Raw genomic sequence first — 19,495 nt, forward strand, 5'->3', positions numbered from 1 at the left:
TATGACTGTTCTCACCATCCTTCACTTCAGTTTATCTAAGATTTTTCTTGGCCTGCCACTTCGGGGCTTAACTAGTACTGTGCCTGTGGTCTTCCATTTCCTCACTATGTTCCTCACAGTGGAAACTGACAGCTGAAATCTCTGAGATAGCTTTTTGTATCCTTCCCCTAAACCATGATGTTGAACAATCTTTGTTTTCTGGTCATTTGAGAGTTGTTTCGAGGCTCCCGTGTTGGCACTCATTAGAAGAGATGCAAACAGGGGAAACATTTGCAAATACCCTTTCTCATGATTGGATTCATCTGTGTAAGGAGGACAAGGGTCAATGAGCTTACCAAACCAATTTGTGTTCCAATAATTAGTGCTAAATGTATTCAAATCAATAAAATGTCAAGGGTGCCCAAATTTATGCACCTGTCCAATAATTATTGCACACTTTCTGTAAATACTAGAAACTTCATTTCACTTCTAAAATATCAGTGTGTTCGTCTGCTATATGACATATTTAACAGAAATTTCTGATCCAGACAACCAATGATTTATAAAGGAAAATCATGAAAATTATTAGGGGTGCATGATTGCACGCGTACGCCTAACATCTAGTAACATGTGCGTAGGGCCCATCAATATATCTTGCACTGGGGCCCATACTGAGGTTACTATGCCACTGGTGTGTGTGTGCATATACATAAAAAACAGTTCAATAAAAAAATGTTCACAAAAAATTCCAGTTGTACTGTATTTTGTATTCAATAACCGATTACATTTCAAAGTAATCTTGCTCAACTATGCATACAGAATATTTTTTATCGTCAGTGAAATGTGTATTCAGATTGTTGTTTTGTTTTACATTTGCAGATTCTTGCATGATTCTTGCTACAAAAGATGACTGAATTGGCTGCAGATTTTGTAAAAGCAAAACAAATTGACACATTTGCAAATAAATCTGTGAGGCTATAATGAAGGTTCAAAATATGATCATTATTAAATTAGTTTGCTGGTAAATGTGGAACGCTATCACAACTTGCGAGGAAATTGCAGTAACATGAAAAGTCTGTTGCTCAAAGATGAGTTAATTATTACTGGATGGAGAAAATGTTCATTCGGTATTCAATGTTGTGGCTGTTTGTGGCCACCAAGGGGCACTCTAACACCACTGCTTGTGGTCAAATATTAAATTACCTCTTCGGTAAAGCCTATGTTTCGAAAGCATTCCTGAATGGCCTCAAATTGCTCTTTGTACAGTTTACTGGACACAATGTCTTGCATCACTTTGCAGTGTTGACTGTCAATGTACCTACAGATGTGTGATAGAATCATCAAAGTTAATGACAGTGTAGTTCAGCATGTGGGAATAGTTTAATTTTAAAGTCACAGGACAATGCTCACCTGGGAGGTGTCCTATCAGGTAACCCGTACGTCTTCAGCTTATCCTGGTGATAAAGTCCAGCGTATATATAATAAAAAATGTGAAAGTTTTTCTCTCCCCTGAGGAAATCCAACAATACTTAGTATCAGTACTGCAAAAAAAAAAAAAAAAGAATTAATTGACACCAAGCTTGAGCAGCACGTACATAGCCTGTTTGATGACCCTTGACTTCTCCAGCAGATATTCTGATATCTTTGCTCCAATCACAGCTCCAGTGGGAGTGAACTTCATCTCCAGATATTTTCCGAAGCGGCTAGAATTGTCATTGATAACCGTGCAGGCATTCCCAAAGGCCTCTACAAGGGGGTTCACCTGTAAGATCTTCTCCCGCAGGGTCCGGTTGTTTGCCTGAGAACAGCAGTACAACTTCACCAGTATCTGTTACAGGTTATACACGCTTATGTAGATGATACTGTGCTATGACATACTCAGTACCGTACCTTTCCCAAGAAGGTAAGATGTTGAACAATCAAATGAGCGCTCTCAGTTTTCCCAGCACCGCTTTCGCCACTGATTATAATACACTAAACCAAAAGGGATAAGCGCAGGGATTCATATGTCAATATTTTTTACACTTGCACAAATTACATGATGTGTGCACAAAACTAAACTGCACTATGTCCACCCGTCTGTGCAGATGGAAAGACATCTTGAGGAAATCCTGGAAATACATTTCTCCAAGCTGTAGTATGTGGGTCTTATGATGGCCTTGTACATGAATATTCTGCAGCAGTACTGTCAGAATCAGTAATAAATATCACCATAATCTATAGGTACCGATTTACAGCAGTGTGGATAGAACTCCAGGCTGAAACGGACAGATGGAATTCACCAATCCAATAGGCAGGTTTGCAACATGTAACCTGCTCAAAATTAATCTGGTTGTAATTAAGGTCTTTGTGGTTTAATTCATGAACCTCAGTAAACTCCTGATGTGACAGTGCTGGTTGACTGTTGATAATGTTAAATGGTGATAAAAATGTTGTTGACAGTTAATCCAGTTAATCCACACACACACACACACACACACACACACACACACACACACACACACACACACACACACACACACACACACACACACACACACACACACACACACAATCAGATATCCAGTTGAAGCATGACAACAGGTGTAATTTGTGGTAAGAGCAGTGTTGTAGAACATTGTGAGCAATTGGGAAAGCTTTCATAAAATTTGCAAATTTGTTTGAAATTAGGATCCACAAAATGTGATTAAATGGATTTAATGGATATGGACCTGGTGCACTATTGTTTAAAAGTAGGTGAGAGTGGACATTTGGGTACAATATGCAGTAATTGGGATCTACTGTTCTCTGAGCAGAAGCCTCCTTCTGATCCTTCGCAACATGAAACCCATGAAAAGAATGTCACACTCTTCAGCAGAAGACACTTTTGAGATGTTCAGAGAAACATTTTAGCTTTCTGCAAAAGTGCTAGAAAAACGCAGAAACTATTACGCAATCGTGTAATGTGAGTCATATGTACTCTGGTGTATTCTGCAATATTTGATTACACTCATATCCACACAGTAATACAAATTTTGACAAATTTTGCTTATTGGGTACTTTTAAAAATCAGGCCCATTATCCTCAATTATGAAATCAGGAAATAAACTGGAACGAAAAATCAGCAACGGGAGACCGCCCTAAGACACAACATGCAATAGGAAGAGCACTGATGAATTCACAGCGTGGGATATTTCAGTGGGGTACCTGGTCTTTGCAAAAAGTCACCATGCCTTGATAAGCCGCATCCGCTGTAGCAAAGATGTGCGGAGGGTTGTCTGTTCGTTTCACACCATGGTACAGCTTAGAAAACTAACAGAAGACAGTCACATATATTATAAAATTAATTGAAAAAAATCAGATCAAGCCACAGCCTTTGCAAACAAACAAAACAATAAGGATTTGTATTTTAATTTCAGTGTATACAGATATACTGTATGAAAGTAATGTTTATCAAAGGAAGACATTTCAAAATATGTTTTGGTTATAGAATGTAAAAGAAAAATGAAGAAGAAAATGTGTATAAGATACTTATCGAACTAACGTTCAAACAATTAATGTTTGGAGTGTTTAGAGTAGAGTGTACTGCAAAAATTGGTTTTTGCCTATATGAATAATAATAATAATAACTTTATTCAGGATGGTCCACATAAATAGAGACATGCAGCACAGCATGAACAGACTCTACATTTCTTTTCAGTGGAGTCCTCAAATGACCATTCATACAGTTCCGACTCATACTATTTCAAATATTATAAGAAGAAGAGCATTTATTTTCATTGTACATACAAAAATTTGTCCTCTGTACTTAACCCAACATAACAGTTAGAGTGGTGAGAAGTAGGTCCATGCAGGCAATGGGAGAAAGGAACTGTTCATGTGCAGAATCTAACCCAAGACCTTCTTACTCTAAGGGGTGAATCCTAAGGCTGAACTGTTAACATGATAACTCAAAAGCAATTAATACTATCACCTTGTATGTCTCCAAATTAAAAAGGTATATAATGAGAATGAACCTATTTAAATTTAGTGAACTTTGACACACTAGATCAACAGAAAAATTAGGTTTCTTTTGCAACATATGTGTGGCTGAAGTTACATTTAGTTCGAAATGTGCCTTTTTTTTTTCCTGTTTCTTTTATTTCCAAAACTTGGGTCGGATGGTCTCCAAGGCCACTGCTGCACATTTTCAAATGTAGCATGAAGTACAATCTGTACTTTTACCACAAAGGCACTAGTGCTGATGAGCAGTCATTCATTCATCACATCTGTTACGTTTGTGGAAACCACTGACAACATTTATGTGATTGGATCGGTCCAGAACCAACCTGCGGAGAGTAGATGCTGAGATTCTGGAAAGGATTGAGAGCGATCAGGATGTCGCCAACGTAAGTGTACACCTGCAGCTCATCATACCTTTTCTCCAGATGACTGATTATCATTTCCTGCAAATAAAGTGTTTTTAAAAAAACTGACTGCATCTCCTACGTGCACTGTGCATGGCCCAGATCAATGAGGTTACCACTTCAAAACTTACCTCATCTAAGAACTCCAGGTTTACCAGATCATCGTCAGGACAGCTCTCCACTATGAGGGTTTTACGAGTATTGATCCGCTCGTGCCTGTATGAAGCCAAGGACATGATAATCGCCCAGACAGCTGTGAAGTAATGACTACATGAAGAACAGCAATTTGACTGGATGTTAAACCACGATGACTGCAGAGGCCCTTCAGGCAGCCCCGGGGAACACGTCTCCCATTATCACAGGCTCTGATTGCACTTCATCTGTGTTTTGACCTATCACTCTCCAATGAGTTCCAGAGAGCAGAGGTTAACAGAGTGCCAGCTGGCTCCATGACACTACAGAAAACCTCAGGGGACGCAGCAGCACACATGACCAACAGAAACGAAGACCACACTTGCGCCACATTTACAAAGTGCTTGATTTCAGCAGTAAACTACAGTGTGCACTTACAGTGTGACTTACTTAGTTTGTCTGTTAACAGGGTATCTGCTCAAAATGACATGAATGGTGTTTTGAGATTCAGGATTGCTGTTAAATTACAATTTTTTTAAATCATGTCTTCCTGCTACTTTCCTTGTTATCCTTGTTTGTTTGTTTGTTTTTGTTTAGCTTTTTGCAGTTTAGTGAAACTGTCCCTCACCTACAGTTAAATCAGTGGTTTCCAATGTGGGGAAGTACACCACCACCACCCCACCGTTTTTTTTTTGGTTTTTTTTTATGTAGTGTTCAGAATAATAGTAGTGCTATGTGACTAAAAAGATTAATCCAGGTTTTTCAGAATTAGTGCATTATTCAACATTAAAAGATATATGTTATATTTTAACTTTGTACAAATGACAGAATTGACATTAATGGAGTTATTCTATCAGTATTTTCACAAAACCATAAGTTAGTATGACTTTATTTTTCAAGACCTCCGCCTGACCGGAGCATTATGATTAGTAGAGAGCTGATTTTGTGGGTGCTCTCAGGATTCTTCTGTGCAGCTTCCTACAGGGAGCAGCATGGTCAAACATGGAAATACTGGCTCATTCTTGGGTCTTTGTCGCTTTTGATGCTTTCAAAGCGATCGTGTTAAAAGTCAATTTCAGCTTTTTAGTAATTGCAAATGTACCAGAGACAATACTGGAATACTGTTATCGAAGTTAAGTTTTTTTGGTTATCTGTGCCCACCACTGCCTGTAAGTGCTGTGACAGTTAGAAGATGCCTGTGTGAAGCTAATTTATTTGCAAGAATCCCCTGCAAAGTCCCTCTGTTAAATAAAAGACATGTGCAGAAGAGGTTACAATTTGCTAAAGAACACATCAACTGGCCTAAAGAGAAATGGATGAATATTTTGTGGACTGATGAGAATAAAATTGTTCTTTTCGGGTCCAAGGGCCGCAGACAGTTTGTGAGACGACCTCCAAACTCTGAATTCAAGCCACAGTTCACAGTGAAGACAGTGAAGCATGGTGGTGCAAGCATCATGATATGGGCATGTTTCTCCTACTATGGTGTTGGGCCTATATATCGCATACCAGGTATCATGGATCAGTTTGGATATGTCAAAATACTTGAAGAGGTCATGTTGCCTTATGCTGAAGAGGACATGCCCTTGAAATGGGTGTTTCAACAAGACAATGACCCCAAGCACACTAGTAAATGAGCAAAATCTTGGTTCCAAACCAACAAAATTAATGCCTCGCAGATGTGAAGAAATCATGAAAAACTGTGGTTATACAACTAAATACTAGTTTAGTGATTCACAGGATTGCTAAAAAAGCAGTTTGAACATAATAGTTTTGAGTTTGTAGTGTCAATAGCAGATGCTACTATTATTGTGAGGACCCCCTTTTCTACTTTTTTTTTTACTAATAGCCCAATTTCATAGTCTTAAGAGTGTGCATATTATGAATGCTTGGTCTTGTTGGATTTGTGAGAATCTACTGAATCTAGTGGTACCTTGTTTAGTCACATAGCACTACTATTATTCTGAACCCTACTGTATGCTTTGGCTGCATTGGTTTTTATGATATACTAATCTACTGCGCCCATAAATACATATTTAGTAATATTTAGTTAAAATATTTCATATATAATATTTATATATTAAATTGCTAATATTTTTAGGAGGAGGTTATGTTTTCACCCCTGTTTGTGTGTTTGTCTGTGAACAGCCTGGAGCCCACAACTGTTCATATATCGTTAGGAATTTTTTTTACTGAAGATTCATTCATAGGCAAGAAGTGATTAAATTTTCATAGGTCAAAGGACAAAATCAGGAAAAATCTTGGAAAATTGGAAAAAAAAAATCACTGTCCTTTAACAATGAATAAATTTTCAAAAATTTATAACTGTCAAAAAAAGATCATATTTCTTTTATATTTCATACTTTATGTAGGATGGTATCCTTTATCCACTGACAAAGTTTCATCTGGATCTGATCCAGATTACAGATTTTGTGGTCATTTAAATTTAACATTGAAAACCCCTTTTAACACATATTTTACAGTATATATTAATAAAACTCGCCCCAATCACTCTCATATTTGAAAGTGAGGTGCAGACCGGTACTCACTATCGCCTGACAAAGTTTAATCCAGAGCTGATCCGGATTGTGGAATTTTGTAGACATTTGAATTTAATATTGAAAACCCTTTTGGTGTACATTTTGCATTATATCTCAATCAAAAGTGCCTCAATCACTCTCATTTGTGACAGTGAGGTGCAAACTGGCACTCTCAATGAATAGACTAAGTTTGAGCCACATCTGATCTGTATTGAAGATTTAGCAGATATTTGATTTGAACATTGAAAAGCCCTTTTGAGCTATATTTGTATTATAGTTAAGCTTTTGAAAAATCACTTCTAACAGGACTTTGACCTTGAAAAGTTTTTCCAAGGTAAAAATTTGTGGAATTGGAAACTAGTGTTGGTGGAAGTTTGGGCTCGCGTGATGCTCTAGTATAGTTTTGTGTGCGTTTTGGTGGGTTTTGGATGGAAACCATCATACAGCTGTATCTGGCAACGTTTCGGGAAATTTGGGAACCAGGGAGTTGGAGGATTGTTGGGTCATGGCGGCGGTCAAAGGTCACTTATTGCACTGTAGCCAGTTTTGCTTTGTGAAAATGCTGGACCTGGATTGGAAACCAGTAGATTTTAGAGCAGATATTTACTTTTTATTTATTTGGTTAACAGCTGTGCTAAATGCTTTTCAATATTCCACATCCTGAACATTCTGCCTGATGTTTTTATGTTGCATTTTGCATCACACATTAAAAACAAGAATCTGAACATGACAGTGTAATCCATAGCCAAGTTTCAACTTTGTTTGTAGATGATAGTCCATCATACGCACAACTGAAAACAAGAAAATTTACTATAAACATTGACAAACACACTCACCATCTGATTGACAAAGAAGATTACCACCGATTTATGAAGAATACCTAAAAGTAGTGCAGTTTCCTGAATAACGTCATACCAGAGTCATTAATGTAGTTGCTGTCGGAGGGGTCAGCACCAACAAACAGACCACTTTGGACAAAGTAAAACTCTGTCATTCACAAGCGAGATCTATATTTTAAAATAAAGTCAAAATATTCATGGTCCTCTGTCTTCTCTAGTGATTTCCTATTCTGAATATAGTGCTACTGCGGCAGCGAAAACCGAAGTGCTGGCATTTATAAAGGGAAGATCTGAAACCTCCAGCCTGCATCTTACTTTGAAGTACACCACAGAGTATATTCTACCTACGGTAGCTACTTTTAACTTGTGTGTCTTTATTCATATCTGAAGTCATTGTGTGCTAATCTGTGTGGCATGAGAGACTAAACCAGGCCGACTCAGTTCTCGCCCTACAAGCCCCTAATCCCATTATCCACTTTGAGTGTGGACAGGAATTCAGGATCAGGCAATGAGTTTACACACGCGGGAGTAAACAGAGCTGGTGACGCATCAAAACTCTCAGTTAAGGGCAGGTTTCAGCAAAAACTCCTTTACGATGAAGATTATCAGGATCGAAGTCTGTTAGCTTTCTGATTTGTCATTCAGTCGTGAGAACTGAAGTGTCCATCAGGGCACATTTTATGTGCAGCAAAAAACAAATGTGTTTGCAGAAGGACATGCAGAAGCAGACTGAAATTATCTGTTAATCAAAAATACATATATAAATATAGAAAATATAGACTAATTGATTGATCATTTGTCATTTATCAAAAGAAAACTGCAAAATATGACTGATTGCATTTTTGTTAATCTACTACTACTACTACTATTACTACTACTACTACTACTACTACTAATAATAATAATAATAATAATAATAATAATAATAATAATAATGATTAGAATAACAGAACTGTAAATTTTTTAAAGTGCTCAACATAATAAAACATCAAAACAATAAAACAAAGTTCTGTATCCAAAAAAAACAGTTCAAATTAAAGTCCAAACTAGAAGCACTCGGAGAGCACAAACCTCCGCCGAGGCCATAGGGTCACTGACGTCACATGGAATACCCTTTGGTAAAGAGACTTATTCCACGTCATTTCACGCATCTACCGTCATGTTTCAAATTCAGTGGTTAAACCCTTAGATCTTCAGCAAATGTATTTATAAAGAGAAACTGCATGAACAACACAAGTTTTTTTTATTTTCTAATATGTTTATTCAACGAGAAGAAACAAATGCTAAATTATTGTTGTGTCATAACTTAATTTTTGTTCAGCCTTTGTGATCCGTCTTCATGAAGTTAGATGCAAAAATGTTGAAATTGGCCCTATCCTGCAGTGATAAAGAATCCTTAAAAAAAATTACTGGATCCGGATTGTCTTCCGTATCATTACCAAAATTTAATGACTTCTAAGTTAGGCCAAGATACCCCCCTGGTAAAAATTTCATTGAAATCCATTGAGGATTGTTTTGAGTAATCCTGCTAACAAACCAACCAACCAACAAACAAACGGACGCAACCAAAAACATAACCCTACCTGGCAGAGGTAATAAAACATACAAACAGCAGATGAAACTATGAAACTAATGATAAACAGCAGAAAAAATGTGTTGTAAAATTTGCATTAGGAGATTCAATCAATCTAATAGGAACAGGCAAACTGTTCAGGGCACAAGAAGGCACATAAGGCTGCTCAACCTCAGGAAAATAAATGATGCAGGGCCATTTACAGCCTTATATATCAGCAGGAAAATCCTTAAATCTGCTTTTACAAGATGGGTTTCCATTACACTTTTGCACAGAAGTTAAGATATATTTTCAGAATGTTGATAAAACACTATACCAAAATGACAGCATTTCCACTGAGTAACGCAGTGCAACTGTTGGGTTTTGTCGAATTCCAATCATCATGGCAAGAGAAAGGTAAGTCCTGCTCAATATGACCATTTTGGTGTTTATTTTCTCTAATTCAGTGTCGCTGTAACGTATCTGTTATACAATTTCTCTAGCTCTCCATCTCTTCCTTTGTCCACACGTACCACACCATGTATTTTGGAATGTCATGTGACTTTTTGTGTAGGTCACATGACCTGTAATAGCAGGTCAAGTGACATACACAAATTTCACCATTTCAGTTTTGTAAGGCCTTTTCGAATTGTCTGAAAACTACCTCATGCAAATGTAAAAACATTTTGTTTTTGTTTTGGGGTTCCCCATCCCAGTATTTTAGTTTTTTGAAAAATACAGGCATTTTCATTCAACATATTTTCAATTCTCTATTTGAAATTGCGCAATTTGGAGGGTAAAATGTGGGAAACCTAATTTTGATTGCTTTGTATGTCTGTTACATGTGAAGAATTGACAATAAAGCTGACTTTGACTTTGTAATGGAAACCCACCCAGTGTCACAGGGAGCTAGTGACCCTTCATTAGCTCCCTTTGCCAGTCACAACAGGATCGCATCTCCACGTTTTAGTCAAACTATCACAGTAAAATGCTGAACCATCTACAGACATCTCACACTCTTAAATGGAATTTCAGGAAATTAAGTACTGCAGTGCTCAATTCTGGAAAACACAAACACATGAACCAAAGTTTCCGAGTTTATATACGACATATGATCTGAGCTAAAAGGCAGTGAAACCATGTGTATGTTCTGTATGCTGTGGCGACCCCAAGTGAAAAAGGGAGACGCAGAAAAGACCAATGTGTCCACATCTGCCATAAACAGGATAGGCCTTATCATTGTGATATGGTGATGCAAATGAAAATTATATTTCCTAACTACCTCTCTAATATGCAAATCAAATGGCAAAAACAAACCAAAGGTCACACCAGCATTTTTCACTTTTTCAATGTGATGATTTGCTCCTTTTTCACTTCTTGCGCTATAATTTGGGTCAGAAATTAAAATGACAGTTTAAAAAACAATTCATTTTGTCATTATTACACTATACAAAACAATATAACGGAGAGTAATCATAAACAATCATTTCAGCCCTGCTGGATATTAGTACACTATAAAACAACTGTTTATTAGCCTCATTCCCTTGCACATATATAGATCAATCATGAATGTAATCCTTTAAATCACACAGATTTGTAATAAGGATCCCGCGTCACGTCTGCTGGCCTACATGGCGTTTATTAATCTGAGGTTAGTCAGCACAGTCACTCCTTCTGAATTAGTCACACTCCTCTAACTTCTTTTTAATCACAACCTGTAAAGTCCTTTACTGGGCCTCATCTTCATTCTATGCTGGAGTGGAAACAGAGGGGAGTCTGCCCCCTACTGGACAGAAAATATACATCTAGAGGTTGTTCACGTGTATGAAATAAACCACATGTATTCTGCCAGCACAGAGCTTAAAGGGGAGAGGAAGTAAAACAGCTACACCACAAAACGCACTCACACCTGTTGTTTCAGAAGATTATTATTTCTAAAACTGACGTTTTGGGATGAAATGAAGGAGAGACGCACCTAGTTCTGGTTCTGCAGCCGAGTTCTTGCTGCTCCCCAATGAGGGCGGCCAACTGGTGACGGAGGGCCTCGTCTTTGCCGTGGGCCTGTTTGATGAACGGATGCTCCAGCAGGTGCGTGACAGATGGACGCGCCTCGAAATCCTTTATCAGACACCTTAACGGACGCAAAGCAGTCACAGTCAGTCAAACATCTGAGTACACCTGCATCGATGTCTACAAACCGCTGAGCTAAGACAAAAACTACATGGTCACCTGAACATTTTGGAAAGCCAACTATCTGGATGGTGGGTCAACACAAGCGGAAAGGAAGATGTAAGCGGTTTTGTCGTCGATGACTAATCTGTGCCTCAGTGCTGAAGCACCACGTGTTCACTATCACCATGGCGTCATGAGTGCAAACACGACACTGGACAACAGTGAGCGCTATCTGTGAAGGGCAGCGTTTGGAGATAGAGGAGGCCGTTCTTCACCACCAGTCCACAGCTGACACCAGAACGCCGAAATCATGTGAACATAGGATCGCAGTCAAAATGATATGTAAAGAAAAGGCTGAATGCCTGTAAAAAAAAAAAAAAAACGACCAGCGTGCTAACCGCTAACCGCTAATGGGCTTACAACGCTAACAAATGCATTCACAGGCGAGATAGGTGGAAAAACAACAAGCTAATTCCTACAGCGTAATCTACATGGAAACTCTCTGTTTTGTTTGTTCTTTAAATCTGTTTGTTTGGCCCTGAAAGTTAAGTCTGTGAATTCATTAGCGTCAGGACATTAAGCTGTGGTTGGTGCTATTAGCAGGCTGGGACGCCACGCGGCAGCCCACTTTGTCACACAACACGACTACGATTGCAAAAGTGCAGATGCTGGTGATGGATTTCTTATCCCAAAAATGACCCTCCCCCCCACACACACACACACACAGAGGCCTGGCAGGGCCGCAGAGGATTCACAAACAGCCTGTGCAGCTCGATAACATTGTCCAGGCTCCCCACATTGAACTCTGGTGGGCTTTGTTTGGGGAGATTAATTTTGATACGATATCACTCAATCCATTAACCCATATTACAGAGGCCAAAATCCCCAAAAAGCAGCCGATGACGCCTTTGCAATGACGCTGTACAGTGTAACAATGTAAAAATGTCCATCGCCGTACTGTATTGAGTGGTCTAAATCGGAATGCTTCATCTTTGTTCACATGAAAATCAATAATAACTCCAAACTCTTAATGATGACTCGACATGAGACATTTTGTTTTTTACATTATTGTCCTTGAAAGAAAACCTGCCCTGATGTCAGAAAGCAGAACCCGCGCCTACACTAATAACTGCCCACACAAATTGAATTTTATTTTCTCATTACGGGTCCAGCTTGCACACCTCTGCACACTACTTATTAAGGCTGTATTTTCCGAGCAGCCATTACAGGCCACCCCTGACATTATTAGCTTTGCACAGTGGAGGAAATGACAATTTATCCAGCCCTCAGATAGCACTGATAATTCATGTGAATTACTTTTGTTCCTGTGTGGCAGATTTACACAAATGAAACTCGGTGAAAAGAAAAACAAGAGGAGGGCTGATGGAATCGGCCTATAACATATCAGTTTCATTCTGTTTATACGTTCAGGTGCACAGGGACAGCAGGTCTCTCCAGCCCTGCTCCTGGAGGACACCTGCCCAGCATGTTGTCCAGCAATTCCATCTCCATTCACTGCTAATTAATGCAATCAGGTTTTCTCAGTCAATCAAGAGCACGGCAACACGAGGGTGTGAGAAGAGCAGGTAGACATGGAAAACATGCAGAGCAGGTCCTCTCCAACAACAGGGTTGGAGAGGACCTGCTCTAAACGATCCATCCAAATTCACTATTTTAATAACTTGTATGATAGAAGTTATAAGTTATATAATATTTTGTAATCACCAACATCAAGTCAGGTTCCAGTATGTTTTCACCCACACCTGTTTACTTGCTTGTTTATATGGTTGTTTGTTAGAGGATTATGCAAAAACAAATAAATCAGTTTTAATTAAACTTGATAGAAGGGTGGTGCATGGGACAAGAAAGAATCTCTTTTTTGCTTCAGATCAAGAACACATTGAAGCACAGCAACAATGATCAAAGCTCAGTAATTAGGATCAAAGATCAGCGTTCATTATGAAAGATCAGTGATCAAGATCAAAGATATGTCAAACCTTAGCTGTCAGGATACAAAGATATAACATTAAAGGTCAGCAATTAGGATAAATGTTCAGAGACCAGAATCAAATGTAAACAACCGGAATTAAAAGTCTGCTTTTGGTGTCAAAAGTCTGCAATCACAAACAAAGGTGAACAATATGGATCAAAGTTCAGCAATCTGGATCAAAGGTCTTTAATCAGGATTAAATGCCAGCAATATGGATCAAAGTTAAGTGATTAGGATCAAAGGACAATAGTTAGGGTTGAAGATCAGTGATCAGACTCAAATCAGTTATCAGGATCAAAGTTCACCAATCAGAATCAAAGTTTAGCATTCACGATCAAAGGTCATTGATCAGGATCAAAGATAAGTGATCAGGATCAAAAAACAGGATCAAACATGAGTGATCAGGATGAACACCAGGATCAAAGATGAGCAATCAGGAACAAAATTCAGGATCAGGATCACAGTTGCCATCAGGATCCAATGTGAGTGTTCAGGGTCAAATTATTGTAAATCAATTGGTGCATTTTGGTCTAAATGTAAATAATGATCCAGATATGGTATGAAAAAGGTATTTTTGGACAGCAGTGGTTCACTAACATGGACACCATATTGGAATTTGTTTTGGGGCTTAAATATGGGGGCACTGTTTGGCACTGGCTGTAGTACGTACTTTACCCAGCAGCACTCTCGCTGCCTGGTGAAACTGCTGAACCACTGACCCCAAACCAATCAGTGTTCTTCATGTCAGCTGCTCTTATAGAACTTATAGTGTGGCATCAGCATTGTTAAATTTATTTGACAGAGCTGATGAGCTGATTACTGTGACACCTATGGAAAACTGAGTTGCTGCACACTAGATAGAAGTGATTATTTTTGTGCCAGTTATTGCACAGTAGTAGCTTATTTATTTACTTTTTTTTTTACTTTTTTTTAGCAAATCAGAAAAGATAGAGAGGCCCACTATTTGAAATGATCAAATCTCTTTGTGGCTAGGATTTTTTATTTATTTTATTTTTTTTAATCTACTTCATTTTCCTCGGCTTGTCTGGGTCATAGAGTGAGTCTACACTAGCGGCCACACACACAACAGGATCATCTACAACATATGTTCACATTACCAACTGAACTGACCATTCATGTTGTTATTTTTTTTTTTTTTTTTTACAGGGTGAACTGTTGACGTTCTTGTTTGTTAGTCATCAGTATTCTCAAGTACTCAGAATGCCAGAATCACACATGAACCACATTTAGTAGCTCACACAATACTGTGCACAACATGAGCACCCTAAAATAAAAAATTGGTGCTGGAGCACAATTTTTAAAGATTCCAATCCACCTAACCTGCGTGTCTTTGGATGTCTTTGGACATGGGGAGAACATGCAAACTCTACACAGAAAGGCCACAGGTGGGATTGGGAATCAAACCCATGACCTTCTCGCTGTGAGGTAACAGCGTTAACCACTAAGCCACCGTGCTGCCCCCAAATCTGACCCACATAGTGCAAAAATCAAATCAAATAAAAATCTGACGTGGCCGTGTTTGCACTACTCAAAAATACAACTTAAAATAAACAGGCAAATAATCTGATTTAGATCACTGCAGCTGGTAATGTGAATTGGCTTAACCCTCACCTTTTGGAGGGGGCACAGTTCCCAGACAGAGTCGCTGCCACAAGAGGTGAGACGACAGAAAAAGCATAACAATATCATAAAGGTGACTTACTGGCCGATGAAATGGCTGAAGCTTCTGCACCATTGTTCAGGGTCACGTAATTTGGGGGAGGGATTTCTGAGAGAAAACACACACATAAAGATCTGTATCATCTCAAACAGTGACTCTGCTGAAAGCATTCACATCACATTGTCATCATTGGTAAGTGAGGAGTGATTCTGTGTGTTTGACAAACGGGGAGTGTTGGAGTGAGACCATCACACTGCCCCCAGACACCAACAGCAGTTCTGGTGTGGGGACGAGCTGGTCCGGGGTCTGTGGCAGCCATAGCAAAAGTGACAAATAAAGGCTCTTCCACTGTCTGGCAGGAAGCATCCTCCACTGGGAGCCAAAAGTTATGGGAACAAGTTATACCTCTGTCAGCAGCATTTACAGCAGCCATCTGTAACAGGGCTCACACAGTGACAGCAGGCAGGTTCTGCTGGCCGGGTCCGACAACAGTCCAGAGGCTTCTGTCAGTGTCAGGAACCCCACCGGAGACATTTATTAACACTGCTAATTAGTGCACGTTTCATAAAGCTGTCAGGCTGACAGAGAGGCTGAATCCTCGGGTTTAAAGGGGTCATAACATGCAACATTTCAACAAGCTAATATAGGTCAACAAGTGTCTAAAAGAAGACAGTGAGCTGACCTAACCTTAACCCCCTACCACCCGCCTCATTTTGGCTTGTCAGTATCTCAAATAAAAAGTGAAGTTTCCCACTGATGGGATATACAGGCTTAGGAGGGGTTAAAAACACACGCACACAGAGCTATGTAATAAAGTCTGTGCATGAGACTATGAATAGAAACAAACTGCTGATCACCACGCCCACCCTCAGTTCAAAGAAGGGGTGTGTCCATCGCTCTTGAAAGACCGTGTGGGTGTGTCTCACAGGGCCAGCAGTTGGGGCTTTAGAAGTAAAGTAAAACTCGTATATAATGGTTTCAGGTGGACCAGCAATTCAATTTACTTATATAGCACCAAATCACAACAAAGATTCCTCAAGGCACTTCACATGGGTAAACGTCTAACCGTACCAGCCCTCCTGAGCAAGCACACAGGCAACAGTGGTAAGAAAAAACTCCCCCTAGCGTTTTTGAGGAAGAAACCTAAAGCAGACCAGACTCAAATTTTTAGATGCAGACTAACGAGCAGATCTGATTTGATGTAGGTGTTAGTTTTGGGGATGAAAATTTACAGGGTGATCCCATAATTTTTTCCTCAGAATTGAGTGATTCCATATTTTTTTTCCCTCTGCTTGGTCTAAAAAAGTAACCATTACTGACTACCACAATTATTTTTCCTGATTTCTTATAGTGTTTCTTAAAGCCAGGAAGTTGCCATTTGAAATGACTTTAGTTTTGTGTCATGTCTGTGATCTGCTTTTTTTCTACAAAATTAAACAACTGAATGAACATCCTCTGAGGCCGGTGATTCCATAATTATTGCCAGGGGTTGTATTTTGCACAGTGTGACCGCTTTAAGAGAAACAACAAAAAAGTAGTGCAAAAACATTTTTCATTTTGTTTATCAGGACGGAAACATAAAAAAAGAGCCAGTTACACATTAAATGACAACACATTTAACTTTTTTTTTTTTTTTTTTTTTTGGAGGGGCAGTGGGGGTGGGGGGGGGGGTGTTGGAATCAAGGATGAAGGGTGCAAAATCTGTCATTTTCCACAGCGCTAAGTTAGCAGAGTCTTTGATAAGGATTCAGACAGGCAATCCTTTCGGAAGTACAGATCAAAGCCGGTAAGTGACTGCTTCTATGCAACCTCTAATATCAGCCTGAAGACACGTTCTCGCCTTGATGTTGTACCACACTACTTATACATTACCAAGTCAATATAGCCGCACACTGCAGATAACACTGTCAAGTGCATTCATTGTGCTTAGCAAATTCAACCCCTTTTTTTTTCTCTCATTCAGTATTTGTGAGAGTGCTCGCTCATACTGTTAACACAAATGGCTTATTCAAATCTAGGTCCAGGCTGCGCTTCTACTGTCAAACGCTCCTCAGGGTGGATTGAGACAAAGTCAGAGAGGTGTCAACAGCACCTGACAACTGCAACTAAGCCACAAAAAAAAAAAAAAAAAAAAAATCAGGCCAAAGCAATATTTGAATATGATATTCAATATGCAGAATTTATAATTCCTGATTCCCCATAATACTTATGATTTAAGTAGTCGTTTAGAAATAAATGGGCTTATAGTTGAAAAACTGCATTTAAGTCAACTCAGTGACTGCACTAACTCAACTATTACAAAAAATCAAGTCAAGTCAAGATTGGGAGCATGTGCTGGAGCTACACTCCTCCGCATCCACAATCACCCAGACAGACAACCAGTCTATCCATTCATCTCTAAAATAACCATCTATCTGCCACAGCCAGGTGAAACGTGCACGTCCCGTTGGCCTTTTACAGCTACAGGGGCCCTCAACATTCAGGTGCGTACACGCTACATTATGCACAGGGAAATGGACCACTGGAGGTGTATAGTCCTGTAGGGATGACAGATTGCAGTCGATCAACTTCTCTGCTGCGTGGATGATACACTGCAGTCTGCATCTGTCCTTAGCAGTGGTAGCACTGTACCAAACGGTGATGGAGGAGGAGATAATGGACTCAATGATGGCAGTGTAAAAGTTCACCATCATTGTTTTTGACAGGTTGAACTTCCTCAGCTGCCGCAGAAAGTACATCCTCTGTTGTGCTCTCTTGATTAGAGATGGGTGTCCTGGGTGATGGTGATCCCCAGGTAATGGAAGGACTTTACAATGGTGACTGGGGAGTCACACGGGGTAATGGGGTTGACCGGAACTGGGTTCTTTCTGAGTCAACAACCTTCTCCACTGTCTTGAGGGCATTGAGCTCCAGCTTAAGTCCACAAACAGAATCCTGGTGTAGGTTCCTGAGGAGTCCAGATGCTGGAGGATGAGGTGGATGGCCATATTGACAGAATCGTCTGCTGACCTGTTGGCTCTGTAGGCGAACTGCAGGGGATCCAGGTGAGGGTCTGAGATAGCCTTTAGGTGTGTGAGGACAAGGTGCTCGAACTTCTTCATCACCACAGAGGTCAGGGTGATGGGTCTGTACTCATTAAGTCCTGAAGTTCTTTGTTTTTTTGTGGATGGGGTGATGGTGGAGGCCTTGAAGCATGCTGGCACCTGGCATGTCTCCAGTGAGGTGTGGAAGATGTCTGTGAACACTGAGGACAGTTGGTCTGCACAGTTTTTAACATGGATGGGGAGACAGAGTCAGGTCTGGTTGCATGGGTTTTGCCTCTTGAAGAGCCTATTGACATCTGTCTCGTGAATGGAGAGAAGTTTGGTGGGAGGAGGAGGTGCTGGTGGGTTGGAACTGGTGGTTGTCGTTGGGGATGGCAGTAAGACTGTCCCATTGTCTTTCAAAGCTGCAGTAAAACCCGTTCAAAAATGCACCTGAAGGTACCTGAAGGACTCTCAGACCATAACAAACAAAATTCTCTGGTCTGATGAGACAAAAATTGAACTCATTGGTGTGAATGCCAGGTGTCGTGTTTGGGAGAAACCAAGCACCACCCCTACAATGAAGCATGGTGGTGGCAGCATCATGTGGGGATGTTTTTCAGTGGCAGGAACTGGGAGACTAGTCAGGATTGAGGGAAAGATGAATGCAGCAATGTAGAGAGACATCCTGGAGGGAAACCTGCTCCAGAGCGCTCTTGACCTCAGACTGGGGTGACGGTTCATCTTTCAGCAGGACAAAGACCCTAAGCACACAGCGAAGATATCAAAGGAGTGGCTTCAGGACATCTCTGTGAATGTTCTTTAGTGGCCAAGCCAGAGCCCAGACCTGAATCCTACTGAACATCTCTGGAGATGTTGTGTGGGCCGCCCGAAGAGGAGGTACTGCTGGTCCAACACCAGAGGGCACCCTGCCTGAAGGCGGGCTTCAGGCACCAGAGGGCACAGCCGCCGCAGAGGAGCCCCAGGAGCCCAGAGCTGACAGCTGTCACCATTCACCTTAATCAGCATTACCATAAAAGCCTGGAGGAGACACCACATCTCTGCCAAGAAATCTGCTTACCCTACAGGTAACCTTCTCAGCCTTTCTCTGTGCTGTACGCGCATATTGAATGCTAACCTGTTTGCAGTCGTAACCTACCGTAACTAACAGCTTGGAGCTGGTGTGTTGGAAATTTGGAGGA

General features: G+C 40.1%; 1 protein-coding gene across 1 annotated transcript in view; it reads right to left on the bottom strand.

The window, feature by feature from the left end:
• Positions 1-19,495, bottom strand: part of myo3b (myosin IIIB) — a 184,790-nt gene that overhangs the window by 122,191 nt on the left and 43,104 nt on the right. The window contains 9 exon segments of the mRNA XM_034186754.1: positions 1,183-1,297; positions 1,390-1,488; positions 1,575-1,777; positions 1,870-1,953; positions 3,166-3,270; positions 4,287-4,403; positions 4,496-4,580; positions 11,403-11,558; positions 15,313-15,378. Coding sequence (XP_034042645.1) covers positions 1,183-1,297; positions 1,390-1,488; positions 1,575-1,777; positions 1,870-1,953; positions 3,166-3,270; positions 4,287-4,403; positions 4,496-4,580; positions 11,403-11,558; positions 15,313-15,378 — 1,030 coding nt within the window.

The sequence above is a fragment of the Thalassophryne amazonica genome, chromosome 14, assembly GCF_902500255.1.
Source record: "Thalassophryne amazonica chromosome 14, fThaAma1.1, whole genome shotgun sequence".
In the NCBI taxonomy this organism is placed as follows: domain Eukaryota; kingdom Metazoa; phylum Chordata; class Actinopteri; order Batrachoidiformes; family Batrachoididae; genus Thalassophryne; species Thalassophryne amazonica.